The 24,060-nt window shown below is 51.4% G+C and overlaps 3 protein-coding genes across 5 annotated transcripts in view; 2 read left to right on the top strand and 1 right to left on the bottom strand.

The window, feature by feature from the left end:
* The window catches only part of CLTB (clathrin light chain B), an 18,976-nt gene extending 4,805 nt beyond the window's left edge, over positions 1–14,171 (top strand). The window contains exons 2-6 of one of the 2 annotated variants that reach the window (XM_019655562.1): positions 1,319–1,365; positions 8,531–8,648; positions 8,880–8,991; positions 10,771–10,824; positions 13,679–14,141. In XM_019655562.1, coding sequence (XP_019511107.1) covers positions 1,319–1,365; positions 8,531–8,648; positions 8,880–8,991; positions 10,771–10,824; positions 13,679–13,850 — 503 coding nt within the window. In that variant the 3' untranslated portion in view covers positions 13,851–14,141. Of the gene's footprint in view, positions 1–1,318; positions 1,366–8,530; positions 8,649–8,879; positions 8,992–10,770; positions 10,825–13,678 lie in introns of both variants that reach the window. The other variant, XM_019655563.1, reaches the window with a different exon arrangement.
* Positions 14,172–16,270: 2,099 nt separating this feature from the next.
* Positions 16,271–17,279, bottom strand: HIGD2A (HIG1 hypoxia inducible domain family member 2A). Its single transcript, XM_019655566.1, has 2 exons — positions 17,024–17,279; positions 16,271–16,690 (listed from the first exon to the last, which is right to left on the bottom strand). Exons 1-2 carry the CDS (start codon positions 17,175–17,177, stop codon positions 16,524–16,526), a joined length of 321 nt encoding a protein of 106 aa, XP_019511111.1. The 5' UTR covers positions 17,178–17,279; the 3' UTR covers positions 16,271–16,523.
* Positions 17,280–17,366: 87 nt separating this feature from the next.
* NOP16 (NOP16 nucleolar protein) lies at positions 17,367–22,374 on the top strand. Of its 2 annotated transcripts, none has more exons than XM_019655565.1 (5): positions 17,367–17,566; positions 17,657–17,765; positions 18,900–18,969; positions 21,140–21,246; positions 22,035–22,374. In XM_019655565.1, the coding sequence occupies exons 1-5, from the start codon at positions 17,460–17,462 to the stop codon at positions 22,350–22,352; spliced, it is 711 nt and encodes a 236-aa protein (XP_019511110.1). In that variant the 5' UTR covers positions 17,367–17,459; the 3' UTR covers positions 22,353–22,374. The 2 variants fall into 2 exon arrangements, with proteins under 2 accessions (XP_019511110.1, XP_019511109.1); XM_019655564.1 differs by having other exon boundaries at positions 21,947–22,374.
* Positions 22,375–24,060: the final 1,686 nt, after the last annotated feature.

Genomic DNA, 24,060 nt, shown 5'->3' with positions numbered 1-24,060 from the left:
TAGCTGTAGAGGGCAGTGTCACTGGCCCTCATATGTGGGATCCGAACCGGGGCCCTCTGGCATCCCAAGCGAGTTCCTAACCATCGCGCCACTCGGCAGGCCCAATAAGGCAACGTTTGAGAAGCAGCTGAAGGGAGTGAGGGAGCAGCCCACCTGGAGATGGGTGGGAGGGCCTTCCAGGCAGGGGGAACAGCACCTGCTGAGTCCCTGAGGCAGGAGCAGGCCCTATAGGCTACTGTGGTACACCGGTAGCCTTTCTTTTTGGTTCATTTTTATTAGAATTTTAATCAGAGAAGGACACAGGTAAGTGTATGATTTACAAAATGTCAGCCCTGGAGTTGGTTTGAAAGAGAGTTGGGAGAGCATGAAGCTAGAGTCAGGGGGGAGGCCTGTGAGTGGACAAAAACCATTCATTCATTCATTCATTGTTTCTTCAACGCATTTATTAATTTGTTTATTCAACAAATATTTCTGACTCTTACTAAGTTGCAGGTACCATGCAGGGCTCTGAGAAGGACAGTGGTGAGGAGAAAGGACATAGCTGGGCCCCTTCCAGGTGTTTGCCACTAGCAGGGCAGACAGACCAAAGAAGCTGTATAGGCAAGAGCCGGCGCTGGGGCCAGACAGGGCCAGACAGCAGAAGGCAACTTTGAGGGTCACTGTTGCTGCAGAAGCCACAGGAATTTGTGACTAATTAGATGTCAGGTATCAGGAGAAGTCATTGTTGAGGGCAAAATGAAATCCTTCTGGGAGAGGTGGAAGGAGGACAAAATAGGCCAAGTGCTGTCTGGTGGGAGCTGTGGTTCTTGCGCTCCCAGGTGGAGCGGTTGCTCAGGCACCCCAGGGACAGGCAGAGACGTGCAGGCCTCACTTCCTTAGCCCTGGCAGCCTCCGCCCTGAGCCTACAGTGCCTCCCCCTGCTCACCAGGCACAGGTTCCACAGACAGTTGGGCCATTCCCAGCTGTGGCAGGGGGTACATTCATTTCAGGTAGATAAGGAGCTATTACAGACTGGATGACCTTGGGCAATCACTTAGCCTCTCTGGGCCTCAGTTTGAGAATCTGTAAAATGGGTTGACATCAACTTCATCACAAGGCTGTGGTGAAAATCAAATGTGATAAAGGCTGTGAGGAGGGGTGGTGAATAGTCAATGATTGAGCTCAAGTCATTTATGTATCCAGAATGTCTATTTTTGGGGGAGGGGTCAATACACACATGGGTACATACAGAGGTTGGCTTGGGGTGCTAATGTAGGACCATTCTGCGCTTGCTATAAGCTAAGCAATGAGTAACGCTGCCTCCTTGTTCTCTTTCTAGCTGGTTCTGAGGACATGGGGACTACGATCAATGGAGATGTGTTTCAGGTAAGCAAGGTTCAGCCTTAGCAGTGGTAGGGACCAACAACCTAGATCTCAGGAACTTACCACCTCATCATCCGTAGACTAAGGGCTCCCAGTTTTCTGTTCATTATGTCTGATGCATTGGGATGGGAACACAGAGGTTGTGACATGATTTTCTTTTCATGTAGAACGCGATGAGGAATAAGGACCACTAGAGACAGGGATTGATGGGGTGTGGCCTCAGACTACCCACCGTGATATCCTGCATCTGGAGCAAGGGATAAAGAGGCCCACGGTGGCGTGGACTGAAGGAAGTACAGGGCTCTGCACGCGTTGGTTTTTCCAGGCTGAGCTGAACTGAGTGGCTGTCCCTTACACACACGAACATTTTAACTGGGCAGGCCTTTGACCCAGAGATCCTACTCCTCAGAATTTTCCTTAAGGAAATAACTGGACAAGGACACCAGATTCTTTGCAGGATGATGTCTAACAGCAGACAAACTGGAAATGATCTAAGTGTCCAGCCCTGGGGACTGGGGTGGATAAATTGGAAAACCATGCTGTTTTTAAAAAGAGCAGCCAGAGCTTTCTGTATTGACATGAAAAGATGCCTGCAATCTATTAAGTGGAACACCAGCTTGCAGGATAATATGCACAGTATGGTCCTGATTTTTATTTTAGATATATGTTTGCACAGAATATCTGAAGAGATGTGCACCAACTGTTAACACTGGTTAGCCCAAAAGTGGGGGTTGGGGAGGGATGAGAAAAAGGCTTTTGCTTTCATTGTTTAAAAATTCTTTATAGTGGTTCTATGCCACACACACACACACACACACACACACACACACACCCACGCACCCACGCATACGCACCAAAACTCGTAGTAAGGATATTTCTAGTTAAAGACTACCTCTTTCTGTACCCCCTAACCCTCCTCCCCTCATATATACCTAAATTGGTTTAAAAGTATTTAGACTGATGAATAACTGTGCTGTACACCTGAAACTCATATAATATTGTATATCAATTATACTTTAATTTTTTGTTTTTTAAAGATTTTTATTGCGGAGTTGGGATGGGAACAGTGCTGGGGAATTGGGGGAAGGGGAACAGACAAGTTGCTGTCGTTTTGTTCTTCAGTCTAGTTGTGGAGGACGTTGCTTCACTGGCCCAAGTTGGCACCATCATTGTGCTCTTCCAGGGCGAGGCAGATCAGTCGCCGGCTTCTGGACGGCCGCTCACTGCAGCTGCTGGCCGCTCACGCTGGCTGCTGGCTACATACGGTAGCCCGTGGCAACCCACTGCCACAGGGGCTGCAGCCTACGCCGTCGCCAGCGACTCACGGCAGCCCAGCTCCAGGTTGAGCTGTTGTTCAGCATCTTAGCTGTGGAGGGCAGTGTCACTGGCCCTCATATGTGGGATCCGAACCGGGGCCCTCTGGCATCCCAAGCCAGTTCTTAACCATCGCGCCACTCGGCCAGCCCAATTATACTTTAATTTTAAGAAAAGTATTTAGACTTAGAGAGCATGGCTCACAGATGGCATCCCCAGGACCCCCCAGATGCAACTGCTGTCATCCCCCAACCCCCTGCCAGATGCCTGGGTGAGGCAAAGCTTTCACTAGATGAGCTTTAATTCCACTGGACAGGAGCAGAGACCCTTGCCCCTGGGGACTGCTGCTTGGGGATCTGCTGCTCCTGCCCTGTTGCTCTGTCGAGGAGGAACTGGCCTCCTGAATCCTCGAAGAGAAAAAAACAATACTTTCTTATGTAAGAGGGATGGGCTGGTACCTTACACAGGGAAACTGGCCAAGTTCTGTTTCTGGAAAATTACTCAACTATCTGCAAGCTAGAAAATTCAGTCTCTAGAGCTTTAGGATTTCACGTATCCATGGGCCTGAGAGCCCCAAATAATCAGCATTTTATCCTGTACCATTTGATAGATCATTGAGACCCAGGCTGCCCCTGCCCTGGGCACACTGAATAGGACTTTGCTTGACCCAGAGGTGTGTGTCCTAAAGTGGACCTGGAGCTGGAGATGCACTTGGAACCACAGAAGAACCTAGAACACTATGAGGAGGATAATTTTCCCTTTCTATAGATTAAGATCTGAGGCCGGCTCCCTCCATACCCTCCGGTCTTGCTTTGTGTTTGATGGATCTGAGTGGGAATTCTTACTCTCATTGTCCCAATAGGAACCGAAGTATGTTCATTTGTTTCACATTCATGCCATCCCAGAAGCCTTATAGGCAGGGCGGCGTCACAGATGAGGCCAGTCACTCAGAAGCCCGGTCCACCCAGACCTTCTGCCCTTGATCTGGTGCCCTTTGCACCACATTCTTGTTGTGAACTGTGCAGGCCACGGTGGCTGGGTCACAGGTGGAAGGCCCCCCTGCCCAGACCTTTAGAATCAAGCATAGTTTGGCTCGTGCTGCGGGGGAGGAGAAGACTGCACGCCTAACACTTTCAAGGGTCTGGGGCAGAGCTTTCTTGCTAATTTTGTGGGGTTTTGTGGCAGTCTGTGGGCTACTAAGACGTCCAGCTACGAACCTGATCCCCAACGAGGCCTAAGGATAAGCCTGCCCACACCTATTCCAGTTCTACTGGCCCTGCCAGGGACAGGGGTAGGAGGCCCCTGCAGCACTTATTTCTCCTGCACAAATTCTCTCCCTTCCCCCATCCCTCCCAGCATCCCCTGTTGAGCTACTTAGAGAAATCAACAGCTCAGTTTAGCTTAGTTTGAGCTGCTTAATCCCAAAGACAGATATGCCTCATCCTCCTGGCTGGCCCTGGAGTCACAGCACAGGCATGGCCAGCATGGCCCACGGGAGGTGCTCATGTGGTGTCCAGCAGAGGGTTCCCGGTTCTGGAGTGCCAGGGCACTGCACTGAGATAAGCCTGGCCGTGCCTGGAGCTTCCCACCTTTTGGTCCTGGCCATTGCCAACCCCTTTTCTCTCCAGCTTGGAAGGGGTTCAGAGCATCCCTGCAGCCCCTGGTGAGTCCTCCGGGCCTGCCAGCCCTCATGGCAGCTGACCCAATTTGCTCAATGGGACATTCAAGTGATTAAAGATGAGCCCTGCTGTGCCCTCCAGGACGTTCGTCCGTCCCGTCCCCCCCCTGGCAGAAGCTGGGGAAAACAAGTCCATAGCAGCAAACGGCTTCTCAGGACTTTGCTGGAAACACCACTGTGCTCTTCCTGGCCATGCAGCTTGGCTCGGCACCACACAGCAACAGTGAGCCACACAGCTCGCCAGCCGTCTCATGCGCACACCAGCCACGGTCACAGGGTTGCATGGCAGTTGTCCCACATGGGCTCCACTTCACACCCTGAGTGGGATGTTGCCACCCCCATTTAACAGTGATAAAGTACAAGAAGCCCAGGGAAGAGACTTTCAAAGGTCCCACATCCAGTGAGGGACAGGAAGGGACTTAAAGCCCAGTCCTTCTGACACCGTGTTCCAGGCTGTCCCTGTGTCCTCCATATCACTCTGCAGGCAGCCACTCGCCCTTTCACTGCGTCAACTCACCTTCCCTGAGTTCCATGCACTTTGCTGGGGCCGTGGGCATAGAGGCAAATCCAGCGCACGTTCGTCCTCAAAGAGCTCGTTTCTAAAAGAGGACAGAGACCTGGGCAGAAGTGATGGCAGGGCAGGATGGCAAGTGCTTGGAGACCTGGGTAGCATGAAGAGCTGGGTCTGGTTCTTACCTTGTGTCAGGCACCACCCAAGAGTGTTCCTGTATTAACTCGTTTCATCCTCCCAGCACCCCTATGATGTAGGTTCTATTATTGTCCCCATTTTACAGATGAGGAGGAGGACACCCAGGGGGCTTAAAGCTTGCTCTGGTGACACAGCTGGGAGGAGCTGGGACTTGAACCAGGCCCAGGCACCAGGTGCTGCACTGAAATCAGGGAGTATGTGGGTGGTCCTGGCTGAGGGGACAGCATATGTGAAGGCACAGACAGTAAGACACTCGGTCCTAGGCCTGAGGCCTGGGGCGCGGCTACCTCGGGGCACACATGCTTGGAACACACTTTGGATATTCAGTTGCTCCAGGGGCTGACAGAAGCACCAGGGGATCCAAGCTGCTCCTCAAGGCTGCTGCCCACAAGACTGAGGCAGGCAGAGGTGGAATCAGACATCCTGGGCTTCATTCCTGGCTTTTCTCAGCCAGATGACCTTGGACTAGTCATTGCTCTGAGCTGGATCTCTCATTTGTAAAATGGGGATTTGAGGCCCTGTCCTGCTGCCCCCACAGGTCTGTGGAGAAAAGTGCTTTACAGCCCAAAAGCTTCTTATAAATTCCTGACCTCACCACTGATGGAGCCCTGGGGCCCATGGGTGTGGGTGTGAGAGGTGGGGATGAGGCCTGGGGTAGTGGAAGGAGGGGTCACAGGCTCTACTCCTGGGAAGGTAGACTCATCCTGGAGACAAAAAAGGAGTAGCACAAATCATGTGAAACTAGTGACTTTGGTCCCTATTGGCTACTATGTGTCCAATGTTTACACCCAGGAATTCAGTTTGAATCCTGGCTCTGCCAGCTCCTGGCTGGGTGACCTTGGGACTTTGGCGTTAGACTTTCCCTACCTGTAAAACAAAGGTAATAAAACCCACCATGTAGGGTGGTAAAGATCAAACAGAACTGTTTAATTGCAACGTCTCTGCAAGTTTTAAAGCTCTATAAACCGGAGTCTTCATTTTAGGGCAGGCTTTGTGGAGATGGTGGGCCTAAAGGACACACAGGATGTGACCCCTGCCCAGAGGACCCTTCCAGCCCACCTCTCCCACCCCATCTTCTCTGTGCTCAGAGTACCCCAAAGGTCCCGGCCCCACGTGGCCCTGACGCTGCCTGCTGTTGGCCTGAAATGCCCTTCCCCCACTGCTTCTCGTCCTGCCCCGCCCCCAGTCTAGAATGGATGGGCATGCCCTCGCTTGTCCCCCTTCTTTCCCTGACCTGTGTCAGAGCATACCCCAGCCAGGGACCTCAGGGACTCCCCCTGCCAAGGTCCCGGCTGATGGGCTGTCTGGTTCATTCATATCCCCAAGCCTGAGCATGTTGATTCATTCAATAAATGTTCTCGAACTCCCCCTACAGCTGGGCCCTCCCCGTGGTGGATACTAGCCACAGGCAGTCTTGGCCCTCAAGCAGCTTACTTTCTTGGAGGGAGGAGACAGTAAACACTAAACAAACCAGTCATTTTAGATGCCACAGGTGTCATGAAGATAAAGTGCAGCACCTGGATAAACACATATACACAAAAGTAACTAGTCTGCAGATGGGACTTGTATAGGATTGGACAAGGGGTCCTGGCAGATGGGCCTCAGGGCAGGATTGTTCCCTGAAGTGGACAGGGTGGGGCTCACCCAACAGCTGTGATCAATTTGTGTTCTCCAGATTCGAGCCCTGGAAAACGCTCCTTGGGATGTCGTGAGACTCCAAACTCAAGTATAGTGCTGTGTAGAAAAGAGGAATAAGGGCTCCGCCCAACTGCCCCACCCAAGGGTGGGCCTGACCCTGCAGTGCCAGGCTGCACCACCCCGCCCTGGGCCTGCCCCTCTCTCTCCCCAGACAGTGGAGACTGCTGTGTGCCCCTTCACCCTGGCTGCTCACACCTCTGGGGCAGATGCTTAGCGAGCACCTCCGCTAAGCCGGGCACATGCTAGCTCCGGGGACCTTCATCCATGTAGCCACTGCTTACTGAGCATCAACTGTGTGCCCAGGACAATGGCGGACACACTGGACAGAGGGCATGCCAGATGCTGTTGCGTGGGGGAGACGACATTAAACAACACCGGTATTCATGGCAGTTTTGATGAGTGCTTGCAGGAGGAGCACAGGGAGCAATAAAAAGACAGACCGGGCTTAGAGGCTGTAAACATGGTCCTGCCCTGCCTGCTGGGAGCTTGTGGTCCAGTGGGAGGGAGACTCACACAGTAGAAGGTGAAGTCTGTGACAGCACCTAGAGGAAGGGCTGCAAAATCTGCGTGGGGTTGGGGACTGTCCCAGAGCTTGTGTTGTGACTTTTGAGCTGGAAACTCGTGGGATGGAATAAGATTTCACCAGCTGGAGAAGGGAGGGGACACAGTTGCAGGCGGAAAGCAAAGGTGGATGTGTGCAGACAGGAATGTGTGGGGCGTGAGGAGTGCCGGAGCTGGAGTGGCAGGAGATGGGGCTGGATCCCTGATGGTAAACAGTCTCTGGCTTGGCGGGACCAGCAGGGAGCTACCTCCTTATTGGCTGAGCTCTCCACCCCAACACTTTGAGTCCCAGGCTCTGGGCTCTGCAGAAGCCCAGCCTGGGAGCCAGAGGCCTGGACTCTGGCCCAGGCTATGCCACTACATCAGGCCATCTATCTTGACCTCAGTTTCCTCCCCTATAAAATGGGAATGAATAATGATAAGACTTCTAGCTACCGTTCACTGAGCCATCACTCCATGCCCGGTACTCTTCTAAATGTCTTACAAGTAATTGTTGCACCAAATCTTCACAACAGCTTTCAGAGGTAGTTTTACTATGATTCCCATTTCAGACGAGAAAACAGGCCCAGCAAGGTTAGGTGGGGTTTGAGCCTAGACACTCTGGCTCCAGAGCCCAAGTTCTTTACCCCAGTCCTAGCCACGGCCATCCTGCCTATCTCAAGGCTGCTCGTTCACTCAGCAAATGTTTATTGAGTATCTGCTGTGTGCCAGGCACTGCACCGGGCGCTGAGGACACGGCAGTGAGCAGGACAGACAAGGTTTCTGTCGTCACAAAAGTGACATTCTGATGGAGAAAGACAATGGACAAGTAAACGTATTATAAAATGAGGTCATTTTGACTGCGTGTTATTGGGTAAATAAAACTGTAATAGAGTGACTTTAATGATAGTAACACAAGTGACTCACTGTGCGCCAAGAAGCTTAGAAGTTCTTTACATTTTTTTAAACTCATTTCATCTTATGTCAACCCTAAGGAGTAGATACTCTTATTTAGTCCACTTTATGATGAGGAAAGCAAGGCACAGAGAAGTTGAGTGACTTGCCCAGGGTCACATGGGGAAGGGTAGCTGGCAGAGGGCATAGCAAGTGCAAAGGAGACAGTGGGTGTGAGGTTGTTTGAGATGTGAGGGGGTATCCTGGTTCTTCGGCAGCACAGACAGGGGAGCAGGTGGATGGGCTGGTTGCACGGCTGTGTGTTTGTGTTCTAGGAGGCTAATGGCCCAGCTGATGGCTACGCTGCAATTGCCCAGGTCGACAGGCTGACGCAGGAACCCGAGAGCATCCGCAAATGGAGAGAGGAGCAGAGGAAACGTCTGCAAGAGCTGGGTGAGGGCAGGGCTGAGGCTGGGGTGCCCCCAGCCTGGGTTCCCAGCTGGGATGGCTGTTTGGGACATGGTGGAGGTGGGGAAGCCCTAGGGTATGCGGGGCCCCGCGCTGCCTTAACGTGGGAGTTGTGTGAGGATGGACCCTGGGGGCCGAGGGGAGCAGCCGCCAGGGCAGCCGTGCCTTCCGCTCCCTGTGGGAAAGCTGCCACTCATTCTCCTGTGGGGGTTGCAGATGCTGCCTCCAAGGTGACAGAACAGGAGTGGCGGGAGAAGGCCAAGAAGGACCTAGAGGAGTGGAACCAGCGCCAGAGCGAACAAGTCGAAAAGAACAAGATCAACAACCGGTGAGAGGAGCTAAGGGGACAGAAGGGGGCTATGGAGACATGAGGAGCTATGGGGACATGAGGAGATGAAGGGACTATGGGAACATGAGCTATGGGGACATAAGGACATGAGGGGGTTATGGGAACATGAGGGGAGCTATGGAGACAGTGAGAGGAACTGGTATGGGGGACTGTCTTGAGAATGGATGATTTGGTGGGAAGAACATGGAGGAAGGGGAAGCTGAAACGCCTAAGGCTGCCTCCTCGGCTGCCCGTGGAGTTGTTCAGAGCCCTGAACTCTGAAGAGCTGGTACCCTGTTAAGCCCTCACTCCTCACCCAACAGAGAGGAGCAAGTTCTGTGGTCAACAGATGCGGTCCCAGGACCCCAGGCTGTGAGCCGGACTGCTGGGGCCCAGCGGCCGACAGCTAGGCCTGGGCCCTCTGCGGCCATGTTTAGTGTCACAGAGAGCACAGGCCTGGCTGGGAGTGAAGACTCAGTCTGGGTACAGGGTTTGTTGCTTGTAGAGTGACAGTGCTTCGACCCAGAACGGCTACAGCGTTAAAGGAAATCAATGGCCTGTATAACTGAAAACTCAGGGGTAGGACAGCAGATACGCTGGGCTCGGGCTGAAACAGTCTGTCGACACCCACTTTTACTGTCCCTCAGCTCTTCTTTCCTCTGTGGTGCCTTTACTCTTGGGCACACACCCCTGGGATGGGGGTAAAGGTGGCCGCCTGCAGCTCCAAACTTCTGCTCTCTTCTCTGGCAACCTCAGTGAAAATCAAGTAGCTTCTTGCTCCCAATAGCTCCAGCATAAGTCCCTCATGGGTCGGGCATGGGTCGGGCCCAGTGACTGTTCTAGTGGGAGGGACTGTCTGATGTCACGGGCAGTAGTTCCATTTCTTGAGTTGAGCATGGGGTCAATCCCACCCTAACCACAGGGGCTGAAGTGAGGGCAGCCTGATCCTGCAAAGGACAATCAGGGTGACCTTCCTGGAAGAAGAGGGATGGGCAGGTAAAGACAGCAGATGCCACCAGAGAACACCTTCGTGGAAATGGTCTCAGGGCACCTCTGACACGGTGCCCAGGAGCCCTGCCTTTGAGGCTGTGCCCTTCAAGGTACCAGGCCTTCCAAGAAAGGAAAGGCCAACTCTGGGAAGCCACCACACTTCTGTTCAAGAAGCTGTTGCTTGCCAGGTTCTGGGCTGGGTACTAGGAAGACAGAGATGAAAAGGACCCAGACCTCAAAGAGCTCAGAGCAGAGAAACGCACGTGTCCAGCTGAACTCATCAGTAAGGTGCTCTGAAAGAAGGCTCTGGAAGCAAGGGCTGCCAGTGGGAAGGGAGCTCCAAGTGTGGGGAACTGGGCTTTGGAGGATGATCAGGAGTTCATTGGGAAAAAAAGAGGGCAGGGGTGGGGGAGGGACATCTAGACCAGGGAAGAGAATGATGCGAAAGGACACTGTGTCTTGGGCAGCAGGGAGTCAGGGAGTGATGGGAGAGAGGTGACCTGTGCAGGGACTTGAATGACAGTGTTGGACAGACATAGGTGGGGAGCCACTGAGGTTTGTGAAAGGGAGGACTAAAACGATCAGTGCTGTTTTAGAAAAGGCACTGGGGTGGGTGGGTTGAGGACCCCCGCTCTCCTCTCTGGACTGTGGATAGTTGCTGAGCCTTCCAGGACTGTGCTTCCTAACACCTCTCCAACTTGAAGAACTAACGCTGTCTCTCTTTCTCAACCCTCTGCCTGTCTGTCTGTCTTGCCACCTGTCTTCCCCACCTAACCCCTTCCCCTCAAGGATCGCTGACAAAGCATTCTACCAGCAGCCAGATGCTGATATCATCGGCTACGTGTACGTGTGTCCCCTTTGCTCCTCTGTCTGGGGAAGCTGGAGAGAGCAAGGCCCGCGTCTGTGGCTGACAGTTTCTCGAGTCTCCTGCTTGTGGGGTTTAAGAATGCAGCAGTGCGAGGGGCAGTGACCAGAGCAGGGGATGCATCCCAGGGCACTGCAGGACCTCCATCCCTCCAGCAAATGTCTATTGAGGTCTATTCTGCCTGGAAGCAGCTTTGCTAAATCCAGGCAGAGAATGCACTGGCCATTCCTGGGTGGGAGGGGCGAATGGCAAAGCTGCCCAATTCCCTCCCTGTGAGATGACTCTTGGGGGTGGGAGGTGGGGTGAACAGGTCTTCTGTTGAACAAACCCTAAGTGGCGGCTGCTGGAGGTACAAAGAGAGGCTCCTAGGAGCACACCCACCCACTTCTGCTGCCCTCAAGTGCACTGCTCCTTAGAGCCTCCACCCGAGTTTGGCCATGACCCCTGCCCTGACCACCACAGGGCCCTCTCCTGTGTTCCTGGTTTGGGGTCTAGTTGGTACTGTGACTAATCCAGATCAGAGATGGCAGAGGTTCTCTCATGTCACCCCAATTGGTCAACAGCGACACCTGGGGATGTGTTGGGGATTGTGAAGTTGAAAGGAAAAGTGCAGCGATGTGTGTGAGGTTGGCCACTTGCTTAAGTGCCAGGTATTTGCTGTTCCTCGAGCTGAGCACACCCTCTCATGCTGTCTGGCTAACCCTTCTTTCACAGAGCCCCAGGACACCCCAGGGTAACAGCCTGCTACTTCTTCCTTCCATCCACTCTCCCGTCTGTCCAGTCCTTATGGGTACTTACCTGTGCCAGTGTCTGTCCATACAGGAATAAGACACACACGATCCATCCCCACAAGTTACTCTTGGTCGGGGTCGTGTTGTGATAAGGCCACGTGGAGGTACACACCAAGCTCTTGGAGCCACCCGCTGCTGTGGGAGCCAGGGCGGGCTTCAGAGACTTGGGACTTTCAGCTGGCCCTTAAAGTGGGAGGAGGAACGGCTGGGTGGGGAGGGTAAGGAGAGGGGAACGGCATCCTAGGTGGGAGAAGGGGTGGCTGGGGCAAAGGCGATGAGACAGGAGATATTTAGCTGCCTGCAGCTGCTGGCTGTGGCTGTGGGGATGGGTGGAGGTCAGCTTGGGGCCAGTTGCAAAATGCCTGTTGTGCCAGGCTAAGACACTCGGACTTGATCCTGAAGGCAGTGGGGAGCTACAGGAGGCTTTGAGCAGCAGTGGGGATGGCAGAGATGCTGGGGAGTACCACAGGGGATCAGTGCTCCTGATGCACCTGAGGACATGGCCCAGGGAGCATGAAGGGAGTCCTGAAGAGGGAGAATGTAGACCAGCACTTCCCAGACTTTCACATGCCTGTGAGCCACCGGCATCTTGTTAAAATGGTGATTCTGATTCAGTGGGTTGGAGGTGAAGCCATGATTCTGCATTTCCAACAAGTTCCGTGGCGAGGCTGATGCTGCGGGACCAGGCTCCAAATTCTGAGCTGCAAGGTCAGCGGGAGCCTCTTGACCTGGAAGGACAGCTCCTAGGAAAGCTTCCCTCAGCCCCACTGGCCATGCAACTCTATCCATCATTGCAAGCCTGCAAACATCTGCCACCTCATTAGGTTCTCAAGCCAGTCAGGATCAGCAAGGTGCGGACTCTGACCCTCACTTCACAGGTTAGGAAATAAGCACACAGTACATAGGCAAGATCACTAGGGAGGGGTCAGGTCACCGGACCCAGGGCCAGCTCATCCTTGGCAAAGCCCATGGGACCACCTGGAGAGGTCCCATCTGTTAGTCAGTGCCTGGTCCTGCGTGAGATGCAGAGGGGGGCTTCCAAGGGGAAAGGGGCTTTCCAGGGACTCTTGCTGGCCAAACAGGACACAGAACCAGCCCTCCCCACTGAAGAATCCTTTATTGTCTATCTTAACGATGCTTACAGTTAGGTTTTGTCCACTAAACTTACTGTACTTCATCTCTCCATTGTTCCTTCAAAACTGGCTTCTATAACTGTCACCCAGAACTTCTGATGAAGCTACCAGTTTTCATTCTAACTTGATTCCAAATGAAAGCAAAGCCTAGAATGGAGCAGTCCTCAGGCTGTGGCTCCAGAGAGATAACAGTCATTCTGGGCTAAAAGGGCCTCTGCCATCAAACATGCCAAGATTATGGTGGAGTCTGTATCCATCACTACTCTATGGATGCACATTAGCACATCAAAGGCCTTGAAAATCCTCCTTAATTGAGTTTTCTATGTGTATTTGACCACAACCCTTTTCTGGAGACACCCACAGGGTCCACAGGGCACTGAGACAATGCTGAACCAGGTACTTAGTTAGTCAGTGTACTTACTGTCTCTGCCAAGTTCTTGAAGATGTTGAAAATGGCTGAGGTACCACTTTAGTTCCTCCACAGGCCTGTAAGTGCCAGGAGCCCCACGTTGGGAACTTAATGGGGGTGGGGGGGGCACGTAATGACAGGAGAGTGCCTAGTCTGGGGCAGGGGTGAGGGAAGGGGAGGTGGCTATTCGAGCCAGGGTGGCAAGGGGAGAGCTCTGGGAGGATGAGGCCTGCACTCAGTCCTGAGGGACAAGCAGCAACAAGTCATGAGCAGGTCTGGGGGAAGGGCATTCCAGAAGAGGTGACAGCAAGTGCAGAGGCCCTGAGGCAGGACCCAGGTAGGCTGCTTCTCATTCCAAGGCTGTTCCTGGAGGCCTGAGGTCCGAGGGCACGGGGCTGGGGAGGAGGCTGGGCAGCACAGCCTTTCTTAGTGAGGGTGGAGCGTCACTGACTCAGGAAAGGCAAGCAGCTCTGAGATCTCTGCCTGTCTCCACCTGCAGGGCATCTGAGGAGGCTTTCTTGAAGGAATCCAAGGAGGAGACCCCAGGCACAGAATGGGAGAAGGTGGCCCAGCTGTGTGACTTCAACCCCAAGAGCAGCAAGCAGTGCAAAGACGTGTCCCGCCTGCGCTCGGTGCTCATGTCCCTGAAGCAGACGCCGCTGTCCCCCTAGGTGCCTGCCACAGGCATGGCCACAGAGCAGGGGCGGGCCCTGGCAGAGGAGCAGCTGCTTTGGGCAGGGGTGGGGGAAATGCCTCCAGCAGCTGCTGCACACAGCCTACTCTGTTCCTCCCCATCTCCCAGGACTGGGAGGGGGAACCCTCACCCACTCCCCCTCCTTCCCTCCTGACCCTATGGCCCAGCCCCTTACACCTCCTCTCAGTCCACACAGTTGTGACTATCCCTCCTGATGTATTTTTTTTTCTTGGCTTAAAGGGTATGTTGTTAACTCTTTTTACACTTATTTATTATCATTCTCATTTATCTGGAAGCCCTAATTGGTGTCAGGGCTCAATTTATGCTTAGAACTTTCCCAGCTTCATGGGCTTGAGACAAGGTGAGGCTATTCCCCTGGGGCCCAGGACCTCCCAGTTGGAAGTGGGTGTCTCAAGTTGTCTATATCTGCTATCTCTACATCTCCTTACAGGAGGAAAGACCTCTCACAGAATTTTTTTGCAACCTTGATCCTTTGTGAATCTTGAACAAGCCTGTGTAATAGGGATTACAAGACTCCAAGAGGGAAAGAGGCTTCAAGTAGGAGGGAGAGGTGAGGCCAGAAGTTCCCAGTGGAGGTTCTGTCTCAGCCTGGGTGAGATGAGATGGAGCCTCTGCCAAACCTCCTTCCTTGGAATTTAGCCAGGAACCTCTGGATTTGGGGGGGCCCATAGCTCTGCATCCTTCCGCTGTGCCCCTCTGTGGATTTGGGATAAACCGTCAGTGACTACACCTCTTTCCCTTCAGCAGAGGTTGCAAACAGAACCTTCAAAATATGGTGACCTGTATGGTGTTTAAAAAGATTTGAGCAATTGCCAACCATATTGGTTTCCTAGAGCTGTTGCAACAAAGCACCATAGTGTCTGGCTTAGAACAACAGAAATTTATTGTCTCACCATTCTGGAGGTCAGAAGTCAGAAGTCAAGGCATCAGCAGGGCCATGGTCCCTCTGAAGGAACCAGGGAAGGCTCTGTTGAAGACTTTTCTAGCTTCTGGCAGCCTCAGGGTTCCTTGGCTTGTAGATGCATCACTACAATCTTGAGTTCATATTCATCTTTACATTGCGATCTTCACATCATATGTCTCCTATGCGTATCTATCTCTGGCCAAAGATCCCCTTTTAATAAGGACAGCAGTCATAATGGAGTAGGGCCCACCTTCTTGACCTCATTTTAATTTGATTACCTCCATAAAGATGCTATTTCCAAATAAGAACACCTGAGGTACTGGGGATACGACAATATATTTTTCGGGGGAGGGGTGAAACAGGGGATGGGTACAGGGACACACAATGATGCCTACCATTAAAGAATAGTGACTACCCTCTATAATTTATTTTTTTTAGCTGAGCCATCCTGCCACCTGTTGGCAGCTCAGTTTGGGCCGGGCATTGAACCAGTGTTGCTCAGAGCTCGCACTCTTGAGTGAGCTCTTAACCAACTGAGCCACTCAGCTAGCCCTGTGACTATCCTCTTTATAAGTCCACAGTCTTCACCACTCTGTATCCATTCCTGGAATCTTGAGGCCAAGGGTCACCACAATTTACTGCTTTGTATTCATAACCTGTGCCTTACAGATGAGAGACCATGGTGGGAGCAAGACATTTAGCTGGTTCTGATCACACACACACACACACACACACACACACACACACACGCCTCCATTTAGAAATCCAGACTGTCAGGAGGCCAGAGATGGGGGTGTGGCGTTTTCACTCCCTCTTTTCCCTTCTGGCAGCTTGCAGCTGGTGTTGAAACTGATGGAATCACACATGGAAGGATCTGGCTCCGAAACAAGACTTTTGAGCTGACCACAGGCTAGGAACTCGTTTGAGACTACATGAATGTGAAAGTCACGGGTTGCCTCTCTTCAAGAGTTTGCTTAGGTCCCCAGCCTCCTTTCTTCCTTAAACCTAAGACACTAGGTATACAAACCAATGACAGGCTTTGGGATTATGTTGTTTCCGTTACACCAGGCTGCTTCTCTGAGCCAGTTTCCTGTTTTATAAGATGCAGCAAGAAGCAAGCTGGGATGGTCTAGATGAGTGGAGTCTCAGGTGCCCTGGGAGTGGGGTGAGAGGCAGAAGTACAGTGTAGGGCAGAGCCCCCTGCCTCTGACAAGACCATGGCCAGTCTTATGTGAAGAAAGGTTTTCCTACTGAAAGTCTGGAAATTATTGTTAACATCCATTCCCCCCACCCCTCCCGGAAATCTCTACTGCAGGGGAATCTCTACTTTTAACAATGTTCCAAGATGCAGGAACGTTTGGGAATCATTAGAAGATTCGATTTCTAACAGTCCCTGCAGCTTTTAGTCTGTTTTCTCCTAAATCCAAAGACCAAGAACCTTGTGGATGAGATTGAGAATGAATTCATGAAACTGTAAGTGGATCAGAGTTTATTAAGTAGGGATTGGAGGAGATGCCACACAAATAGAAGTATTCAACGCCCAAACTGAACCAAACCCGAGATAACCTGGGAAGAAATCTGTCGGTTAGTCAATTCGCCACCTCCTCCTCCATTGACACAGGGGCTTGTCAGGGGGGATGAGGGTGTAAGTCCGGTGGCAGGACCGGTGGTAGCTCCTGGGGCTGGGAATGATCTCCGCGGAGCTTTCAAGGCCAGGCCGCGGGCTCAGGGTCGAGACTTCAGGGCGGATGCAGCTAGACCCAGCAAGATGGCTGCGACCGTGAAGCCCTGGGCGGCGATCCGGGTGCGCATCATGAGCTGGGAGCGATGGCTCTGACCCCGGTGGAAGCAGTAGAGGCCGTAAGCAAGGGCGGCCGCCGTGCCTAGGCAGCCTGAGGAGGGGACAAAGCAGGTGGGGACTAGCAGGTACCACTTTAGGTCTCCCTTCTCCTAGGTCAAGATCTTAGAACAATGGTGGGGAGGGAACAAGGTGGGAAGAGTTGGCCCGGGGAGGGTCATCAGTTACAGAGACCGCTCCATCCTAGACACTGTATCCCGCCCTGATCCTACTCCAATCAAGTTCACGCCTCACCGCACGGCGCCCCATCGCCACATCTCTGGTCCAGTCTCTTTTCAGTCCCCCCTGGCGTCCCTGGTTCTTCCCTATTTCATTCCCCACGACATCACTGTCTTCTCCGTGTACAGTTCCTCCAGCAGCCGCTTACCTATGGGTACCATTGGGTTCTCGCGGGTCTTGCGAAGGAATTTTTCCTTGAAGGTTTCCGCACTGCTGTAAACACTGGGGCTAAAGCCCTCAATGACTGGGGGTTGCGATGTATCAATGGGTACCCCCGGAGTCACAGGGCCAGGAGTCGCCATGTCCTAGGCAAGAGTGGTAGGAGAAAATGGGGACGTTAAACCACGCCTCCTGGGGAAGTCGCGAAAGAGGGCGGGGAAAAGGAGTTTGCTGAGCTTTGTGCGTAGGCGCAACCGCTCATTGCATTCTGGGACTTATCGTAGTCAGCATTGTAGAACTACGTGGCGAACTACATTTCCCAGAAAGCCTGCCAAAGCGTGCGCGGACGCGCCAGAAGGAGTCGACTGCACGAGGTGCCGGACCTTAGAGGAGTCGAGCGAGTAGCCGGTGTTGTGGTCAGCGCGATGCCCAAGGCCAAGGGGAAGACCAGGAGGCAGAAATTCGGTTACAATGTTAACCGGAAGCGTCTTAACCGGAATGCTAGACGGAAGGCAGCGCCGCGGATCGAGTGGTGAGGGGGCCGGGGTTCTGAAGGCTGAGGGCCTTGGCCGGGATGGCCCGGGAGATGACAGTTCCGTGATCTCTCTCTCTTTGCCGGCAGCTCCCACATCCGACATGCCTGGGACCACGCCAAATCGGTACGGCAGAACCTGGCCGAGATGGGGTTGGCTATGGACCCCAACAAGGCGGTGCCCCTCCGTAAAAGAAAGGTATTGAGTTGGCAGGGCCCCGGTCTTCAACAAACCCCGTTCCCCTTCCGTATTTAGCTGGGTTTCAGAACTTGATCCTGCTTGTACCCTCCCATCCTTCCTGGGTTTGCGACTTCTCTACAGCCAACTAGGGCGGCCTGCACTGACTGTGGTTGCGGGTCCCTTTTAGACCTTCCTCACACTCCCGCCCCAGCACATATTGGACCTGCGTTCGAGTTCCCCTTTCCTTCTCCACTCATTTTTTCCCCTCTGAAGTTAACCTGTTTGGGTCCCTTGGCATCTCAATAGTATTTCCCAGAGTTTATCTTTTTCAGCTCTTAGTTTTCCTAAGAGCTCTCCGTAGTTTGGGATCTTTACTTACTATTCCTTACACCTCTCCCCAGCCATACAATCATCCTTTGGCTCCCCTGGGGCGAGTTTCTCCGGAATAAGTCTTTTCCTGGACCACCCTTTCTAAAACAGCACCCATTTCCACTCAGTAAATTCTTCCCAGTTTTATTTTAATTCATAACATTTGTAAGTACTTGATGGTATATTATATATTTATTTGTTTATGTCTATTGTCTGTGCCTCTTTCTCTGAACATAATCTCCTTGGGGACAAGGACTGGGTTTTGCTCGCTACTAAATTCCCAGGGGTGTTTAGGATGTGACTAGTGCTGAATGAATAGGTAACCTACTGAGTAGGCTTGCTTATTGAACTGGTCCCATTGCCTTTAGGCAAGTTTTTTTTTAACCCTTTATGCCAGAGAAAAATGGCAGTACTGTTTCTAGAACAACTGTGAAGGTGCGCTTCCTCAAAGAGAAGATATCTGAAGTCTCCCTGTCATTATAAATTATAAAGCACTTTCATGTGCATTGTTTCATTCGATTAACATCCAAGAAGTGAGGCAAGCAAGGGGTATAATGCCAATTTCGTAAATAGGCACAGAAAGAGGAATTCCTTGCTTGAGTTTCTTGGGAACCCTGAAGCCTCCAGGGCATTGATTCTCCTTGTCATCTACTCCTGCTTGACCTTGTGTAGGGATTCTTATGGGTAATGCAGTTGTGTTGGGATGGGCAGGAGCCCCTAGAATTTCCCGTCATCCGGGATCCTTCCTTGGTGTACTGGTCTCACTGGCTCTGTTTTCTGTAGGTGAAGGCCATGGAGGTGGACCTAGAGGGAAGGCCTCAGGAGATTGTGCGGAAGCCCTATGTGCTGAATGGTAGGTGCTGGCCACATTCCTTTAGGTCACCATCCTGCACAGTCAGGGCTGGAAAGGGCCCTTGGATGTCATCGTTTTACAGGTGGCGAAACTAAAGTTCAGGGGGCAGAAGTGAACTTGTCTAGGGCTCACAGAGTTAGGCTGGGACATTTTCAGTCTACTGACTAAACTCAAATGTGTGAAATGAGGTCAGAGATGTTCAGGTCCCTGAGAGGCTAGAAAAGAAACCATGAAGTCTCAGGCATGCATTTCAGCTTCTCGTGAATTTAAAGATGACCAGATTTTTAGAAATTTCACCTTCTCATTTAATCTTCTAATAACAAATCAATTTCATGTATATTAAGGCTATAGAGACTGAATATTAAAATAATAGAGTAAATTTTGCAGGGAAGCAGGAATACTCTGGAGTTCTCCGCCCATCCTTCCTCTTAACTGTTCGAGATTTTTAACAGTTCTCCTAAAAGTAAAACGATGTAAATGGCCGGACATTTGATATATCAGGTTGTTGGGAAATTCATGACGTATTTTTCTGTTTTTCAGCGCAAAAATGCATCATGACTTTCTCAACGACCCAATAGAATTCCTTGAGTTTCTATGTTTAGTGTATCTCAGTGATTCTCATAAGAATTACTGCACTGTTGGACATATAAAATAGTGTACATATTGTATTATAGTTAAAGCTAATTTTAAAAAAGTTTTACTTTTAATCCTTTTATTAAATAATTTTTAAATGTGGTTCAAAAACAGATTACATGAAATGTACCATCTTAATCATTTTTAAATCTATAGTTCAGTAGTGTTAAGTATATTCACGTGGTCATGCAGCAGATTTCCAGAACTTTTTCATATTCAGAACTGAAATTATCCCCATTGAACAACAACTCCCCATTTCCCCCTCTCCCAACCCCTGGTAGTTGAGTCAGATAATTTTGAGTATAAGCAAATTTTTTTTTTTTTTAGATTTTTATTGGGAAATTTGGGGAGGGGAACAGACAAGTTTCTGTCCTTTTGTTCTTCAGTCTAGTTGTGGAGGACGTCGCTTCACTGGCCCATGTTGGTATTAAGATCATTGCACTCTTTCCCGGCTGAGGCAGATTGGTCGCCAGCCATTGGACGGCCGCTCACAGCAGCTCATGGCAGTTCACGCCAGCTGCCGGCCATTCACAGTAGCTTACGGCAGCCCATTGCAGCAGGGGCTGCAGCCTATGCTGTCGTTGGCGACTCACGGCAGCCCAGCTCCAGGTTAAGCTGTTGTTCACCATCTTAGCTGTAGAGGGCGCAGTGTCACCGGCCCATGTGGGATCCGAACCGGCGGCCCTGCTGCTCAGTGCTCGCACTCTCAAACCAACTCTTTTTTTTTTTTTTTGCAGAGGATAGTTTTATTAGAGCAGAAAGTTACAGCTCTCAAAATGAGAGGGGGTCCCGACTGGGGTGCCCCTGTTTTCTTTTTTTTAAGGCTTTATTTTTATTAGAGCAGAAAGTTACAGCTCTCAAAATGAGAGGGGGTCCTGACTGGGATGTCCCTCAAACCAACTCTTAACCAATGAGCCACTCTGCCGGCCCGACTATAAGCAATTTTAGCCCTTAACACCGGGGAAGATTTGACCACCTTGTTTCCATGAACTATTTTTCTTCCTTCATAGATGTGAAATAGGGAGTATTTGCCTAGCTATTTAAAAAGTGAAACCATTCTTGGCTCCACAGTTTGGCTTTTTCCCTTATATGGAGCAGAGAGGTGCCTGGGCCCAGTCTTATGCTCTAATTCTCATTTACTCACATCTTTTCATTTCACATGTTGTAACACTTCAAGAAAAGAGGTTCTCAGAGTTTTACCCTGTGGGCAGGCAATGTATATTCATCTCTATCCCCAGGACCTGGCACTAGCCAAGATTATCAGTTTGGGCCTTTCTTTTACCCACCCGGAGGCCCAAAGATGACTTGCCTTTTGGGTTGTTACCACACTGATAGATGATCGTCATAGGCAGAGTCCTGGGATCTGAGGGGCTGAAGAGGAAGGCTCTAGCCCTAAAGATGGGCATAGAGAGACAAAGCCCATGAGATGGCTGGTGTAGCAATTCTTATGGCCTGGGACTGGGCAAAGGGGTAACTGGGCAGCTCAAATAGTGCAGGAAGCAACACCTCATTCCAATTCCTGACTTTCTCACCCCAGACTTGGAGGTAGAAGCCAGTCTCCCAGAAAAGAAAGGAAATACGCTGTCTCGGGACCTCATAGACTACGTACGCTACATGGTGGAGAACCACGGGGAAGACTATAAGGTGAGTGGCTCAGGCCAGCAGGAAAAACCACTGGGGCTCATTGGGAAGGCACCTGGACCATTCAAGATCTGATCTGCTTGCCTAGTGCCTATTTCCTGAGACTGAGCGGAAACAGGGACGAAAGACTCGAGGAAAGAAATCTCACTAACAGAATGCTTATAGCTAGGATAGACTGAGTGGCTATCCCGTATGTTGTTTTGTTTGCGTGGTATTCTTTTTTTTTTTAAGCTGAGGCATCCTGCCACCTGTTGGCAGCTCAGCGGCTGCTCAGCTTGGGCCGGCAATCGAACTGCTGTTGCTCAGAGCTCAAACTCTTGAGCGAGCTCTTAACCAACTGAGCCACTCGGCCGGCCCTTGCGTGGTATTTTTAAAGAACTTGAAATAGGTGCCATTTTCATTATGGGAGGTTTCAAATAAAAGTCCACATTTTTGGCTGCTGTTAAAAATCGGAAGATCTGGCTACACCTGAGTCCTGTGCCTAGATGGCAGTAGTTGGCTGTGGATGGAGCACGGGCTGCTCAGCTGGTCCCAGCTACTGCCTGTTCCCTGAGGTCATCTGCACCCATTTCCCCACATACACCATGGCTTTTCAAGTGAGGAAGCTAAACCTCCGGGACAGGAAGTGACTTGCTCAGCTCCAGCAGAGCTAGGATTTGAACTTTTGCCTGTCCAGCCCTCAAGTGCCCTTCTTCTTTCTTAGGCTATGGCCCGAGATGAGAAGAATTACTATCAAGATACCCCGAAACAGATTCGGAATAAGATCAATGTCTATAAGCGTTTTTACCCAGCAGAGTGGCAAGCCTTTGTTGAATCTTTGCAGAAGACTAAAATGGAGATCGAGTGACTGGTTTATGTTTGCCAGGCTGAGGCCTCCTCCTGGACCTGAGAAGCTGGAGTCAGGATGTAAGGCAAGGAGGGGTGTGTGGCTACAGATGAGGCTGGCCAAACCCCATGGAATCAAAAGGTTTTTCTCTCTCTCACTCCCCTCTCTGGGGAAGGAACTGACTCCCAGGGGCTCCAATTTATATTCTTCTGGGGCCTCCAAGAAAAGCCAAAATCTGCTGTTTTCAGAGTGGGTGGTTTGTTTGAATACAGTCTGTACATAATAAAACAAGGCTATTTTACTTCTTTTACTTCTCTGATGGTTTTGTATTTGCCCGTCCCAGCCAAGTGCTGCCCCCCTTCCCCCCATAAGACCCAACTCAACCCGGGAGGAGAAGCCATCCAGCCTTTTGGGTGCCACATTCACGTGCCCTCCTAGGTGTAGCCTCCCTTCTCTTCTCTCTGTTCTGATTCCGTTGGTTTGTCTTGGTTTCCTGCATGGCAGCTCCATTAACCCTCTAATGGAAACCTGCCAGGAACCTGGGCTGCTTGGAAAGGGCCTGCCTTGCCAGCACTAGCCCCACCCCCAGGCTGGGAGCTGTTGGACTGGTTCTCCAAGGCCCTAGCCTGAGGCCAGCTGTGGCTCAACTGCCAGAGGGTAAGGAGCTGTGGCGCCTGCCTCCTGGTCTGCCTCCTGCCTGCCTTCATGCTCGTCTTTAGGTTGCTTGTGTTGGCCTTGGCCTGTGGGAACCAGTGCCCCCAAAGCTGCTTTCTGAAACAGGTGGAATGCTGAGTACCTCCTTACTGTGTGCCAGGCCCTGGGCTACACGCTGCATGGTCATTCTCGGGCCAGGCCTGCCTGATTTGGGTGACGTGAGGAGGTGAGGACTGTTCCATGGCAGGATCACAGGCAGGGTGTGGGGTGGTCACCCGGCATTTCCTCAGTCTTGATACTTTGTCCTCAGCCATTAATAATACAAAAAGCTTCTTGTTCTAAGGTTTCTCCTAGAAGCATCTAAAACCTCTCTTCTACCTGCTCTTGAAAAGAAGGGCTTAGTATTTTTACATAGATCATTTCAAATAAAACCCTATAGGGCGTGTGGTTTTATCTTCATCTGACAGGTATGGAAACAGGCTTGAGGGGCGTTTGAAGTGAAGTCTTTCCAACAGCTAAGCCTAGGCTTTCACTTGCTGCCCTCCCCTTTGGCTCTGAAGGAAGTCCACCTGTCCTACACCATCTGGGCAGGCTGGAAACGACAGGCTGGGAGGGTCCCAGGAACCCCTCCCCTTTAGGATCTAGTCTGCAGCACAGCTCCCGAGGGCCATCGTTGTTTGGCCTCAGAACTTTTGCCCTTTATGGCATCCCAAATTCAGGCCTCCACTAGGCTGGCGCCTTATCTTGTTTCCTTACCCAGTTCAGATGCCAACTGTAGAAAGCCTTCCCTACCCCTGTCCTCAGGCGGTGTCAGTGACCTGTAGTCCCCATGCCCCCAACTCCCTGTAGCAATGCTTATCACAGTCATAACTGATTTAATCTACTTGACATCCCCTACAGGACTGGGCAAGTGCAGGCACCTGGTCTGGAAATCCTCAGAGCCTGGCCTCAGGCAGGTGCTGGGGGAATGCTTGTGGGATGGCTGACTGCATGGCCTTTCAGGCAGAGGGGGCCAGAGCTGTGAGATTCTTATCGGCACCTATCTCTAGAGGACAGGGAGGATGACTTCACCCCTCCCCAGTCCTTACTGCTGACGTGACTGAGTCAGCGCAAGCTGGTTTGATTGTTTTGATTCCCAATGAAAGCAAAGCCTCTTAGAATGGAGCAGTCCTCAGGCTGTGGCTCCAGAGAGATAACAGTCATTCTGAGCAAAAAAAAAAGCTCTGCTATCAAACAAGCCAGGATTATGGTGGAGTCTGTATCCATCACTACTCTATGGATGCACATTAGCACATCAAAGGCCTTGAAAATCCTCCTTAATTGAGTTTTCTATGTGT

The sequence above is a fragment of the Hipposideros armiger genome, unplaced genomic scaffold (assembly GCF_001890085.2).
Source record: "Hipposideros armiger isolate ML-2016 unplaced genomic scaffold, ASM189008v1 scaffold_242, whole genome shotgun sequence".
NCBI lineage: Eukaryota > Metazoa > Chordata > Mammalia > Chiroptera > Hipposideridae > Hipposideros > Hipposideros armiger.
Note: the sequence above shows the minus strand (reverse complement) of the source record. Positions and strands in the feature narration are given on the sequence as shown.

Excerpts from the sequence above, each read along its gene's own strand:
- HIGD2A (XM_019655566.1), bottom strand. The coding sequence starts at position 17,177 with ATGGCGACTCCTGGCCCTGTGACTCCGGGGGTACCCATTGATACATCG. Across the intron at positions 16,691-17,023 it reads GAACCCAATGGTACCCATAG|GCTGCCTAGGCACGGCGGCC; the intron begins GTAAGCGGCTGC and ends TCCCCTCCTCAG.
- NOP16 (XM_019655565.1), top strand. The coding sequence starts at position 17,460 with ATGCCCAAGGCCAAGGGGAAGACCAGGAGGCAGAAATTCGGTTACAAT. Across the intron at positions 17,567-17,656 it reads GCAGCGCCGCGGATCGAGTG|CTCCCACATCCGACATGCCT; the intron begins GTGAGGGGGCCG and ends CTTTGCCGGCAG. Across the intron at positions 21,247-22,034 it reads ACCACGGGGAAGACTATAAG|CAGAGTGGCAAGCCTTTGTT; the intron begins GTGAGTGGCTCA and ends GTTTTTACCCAG.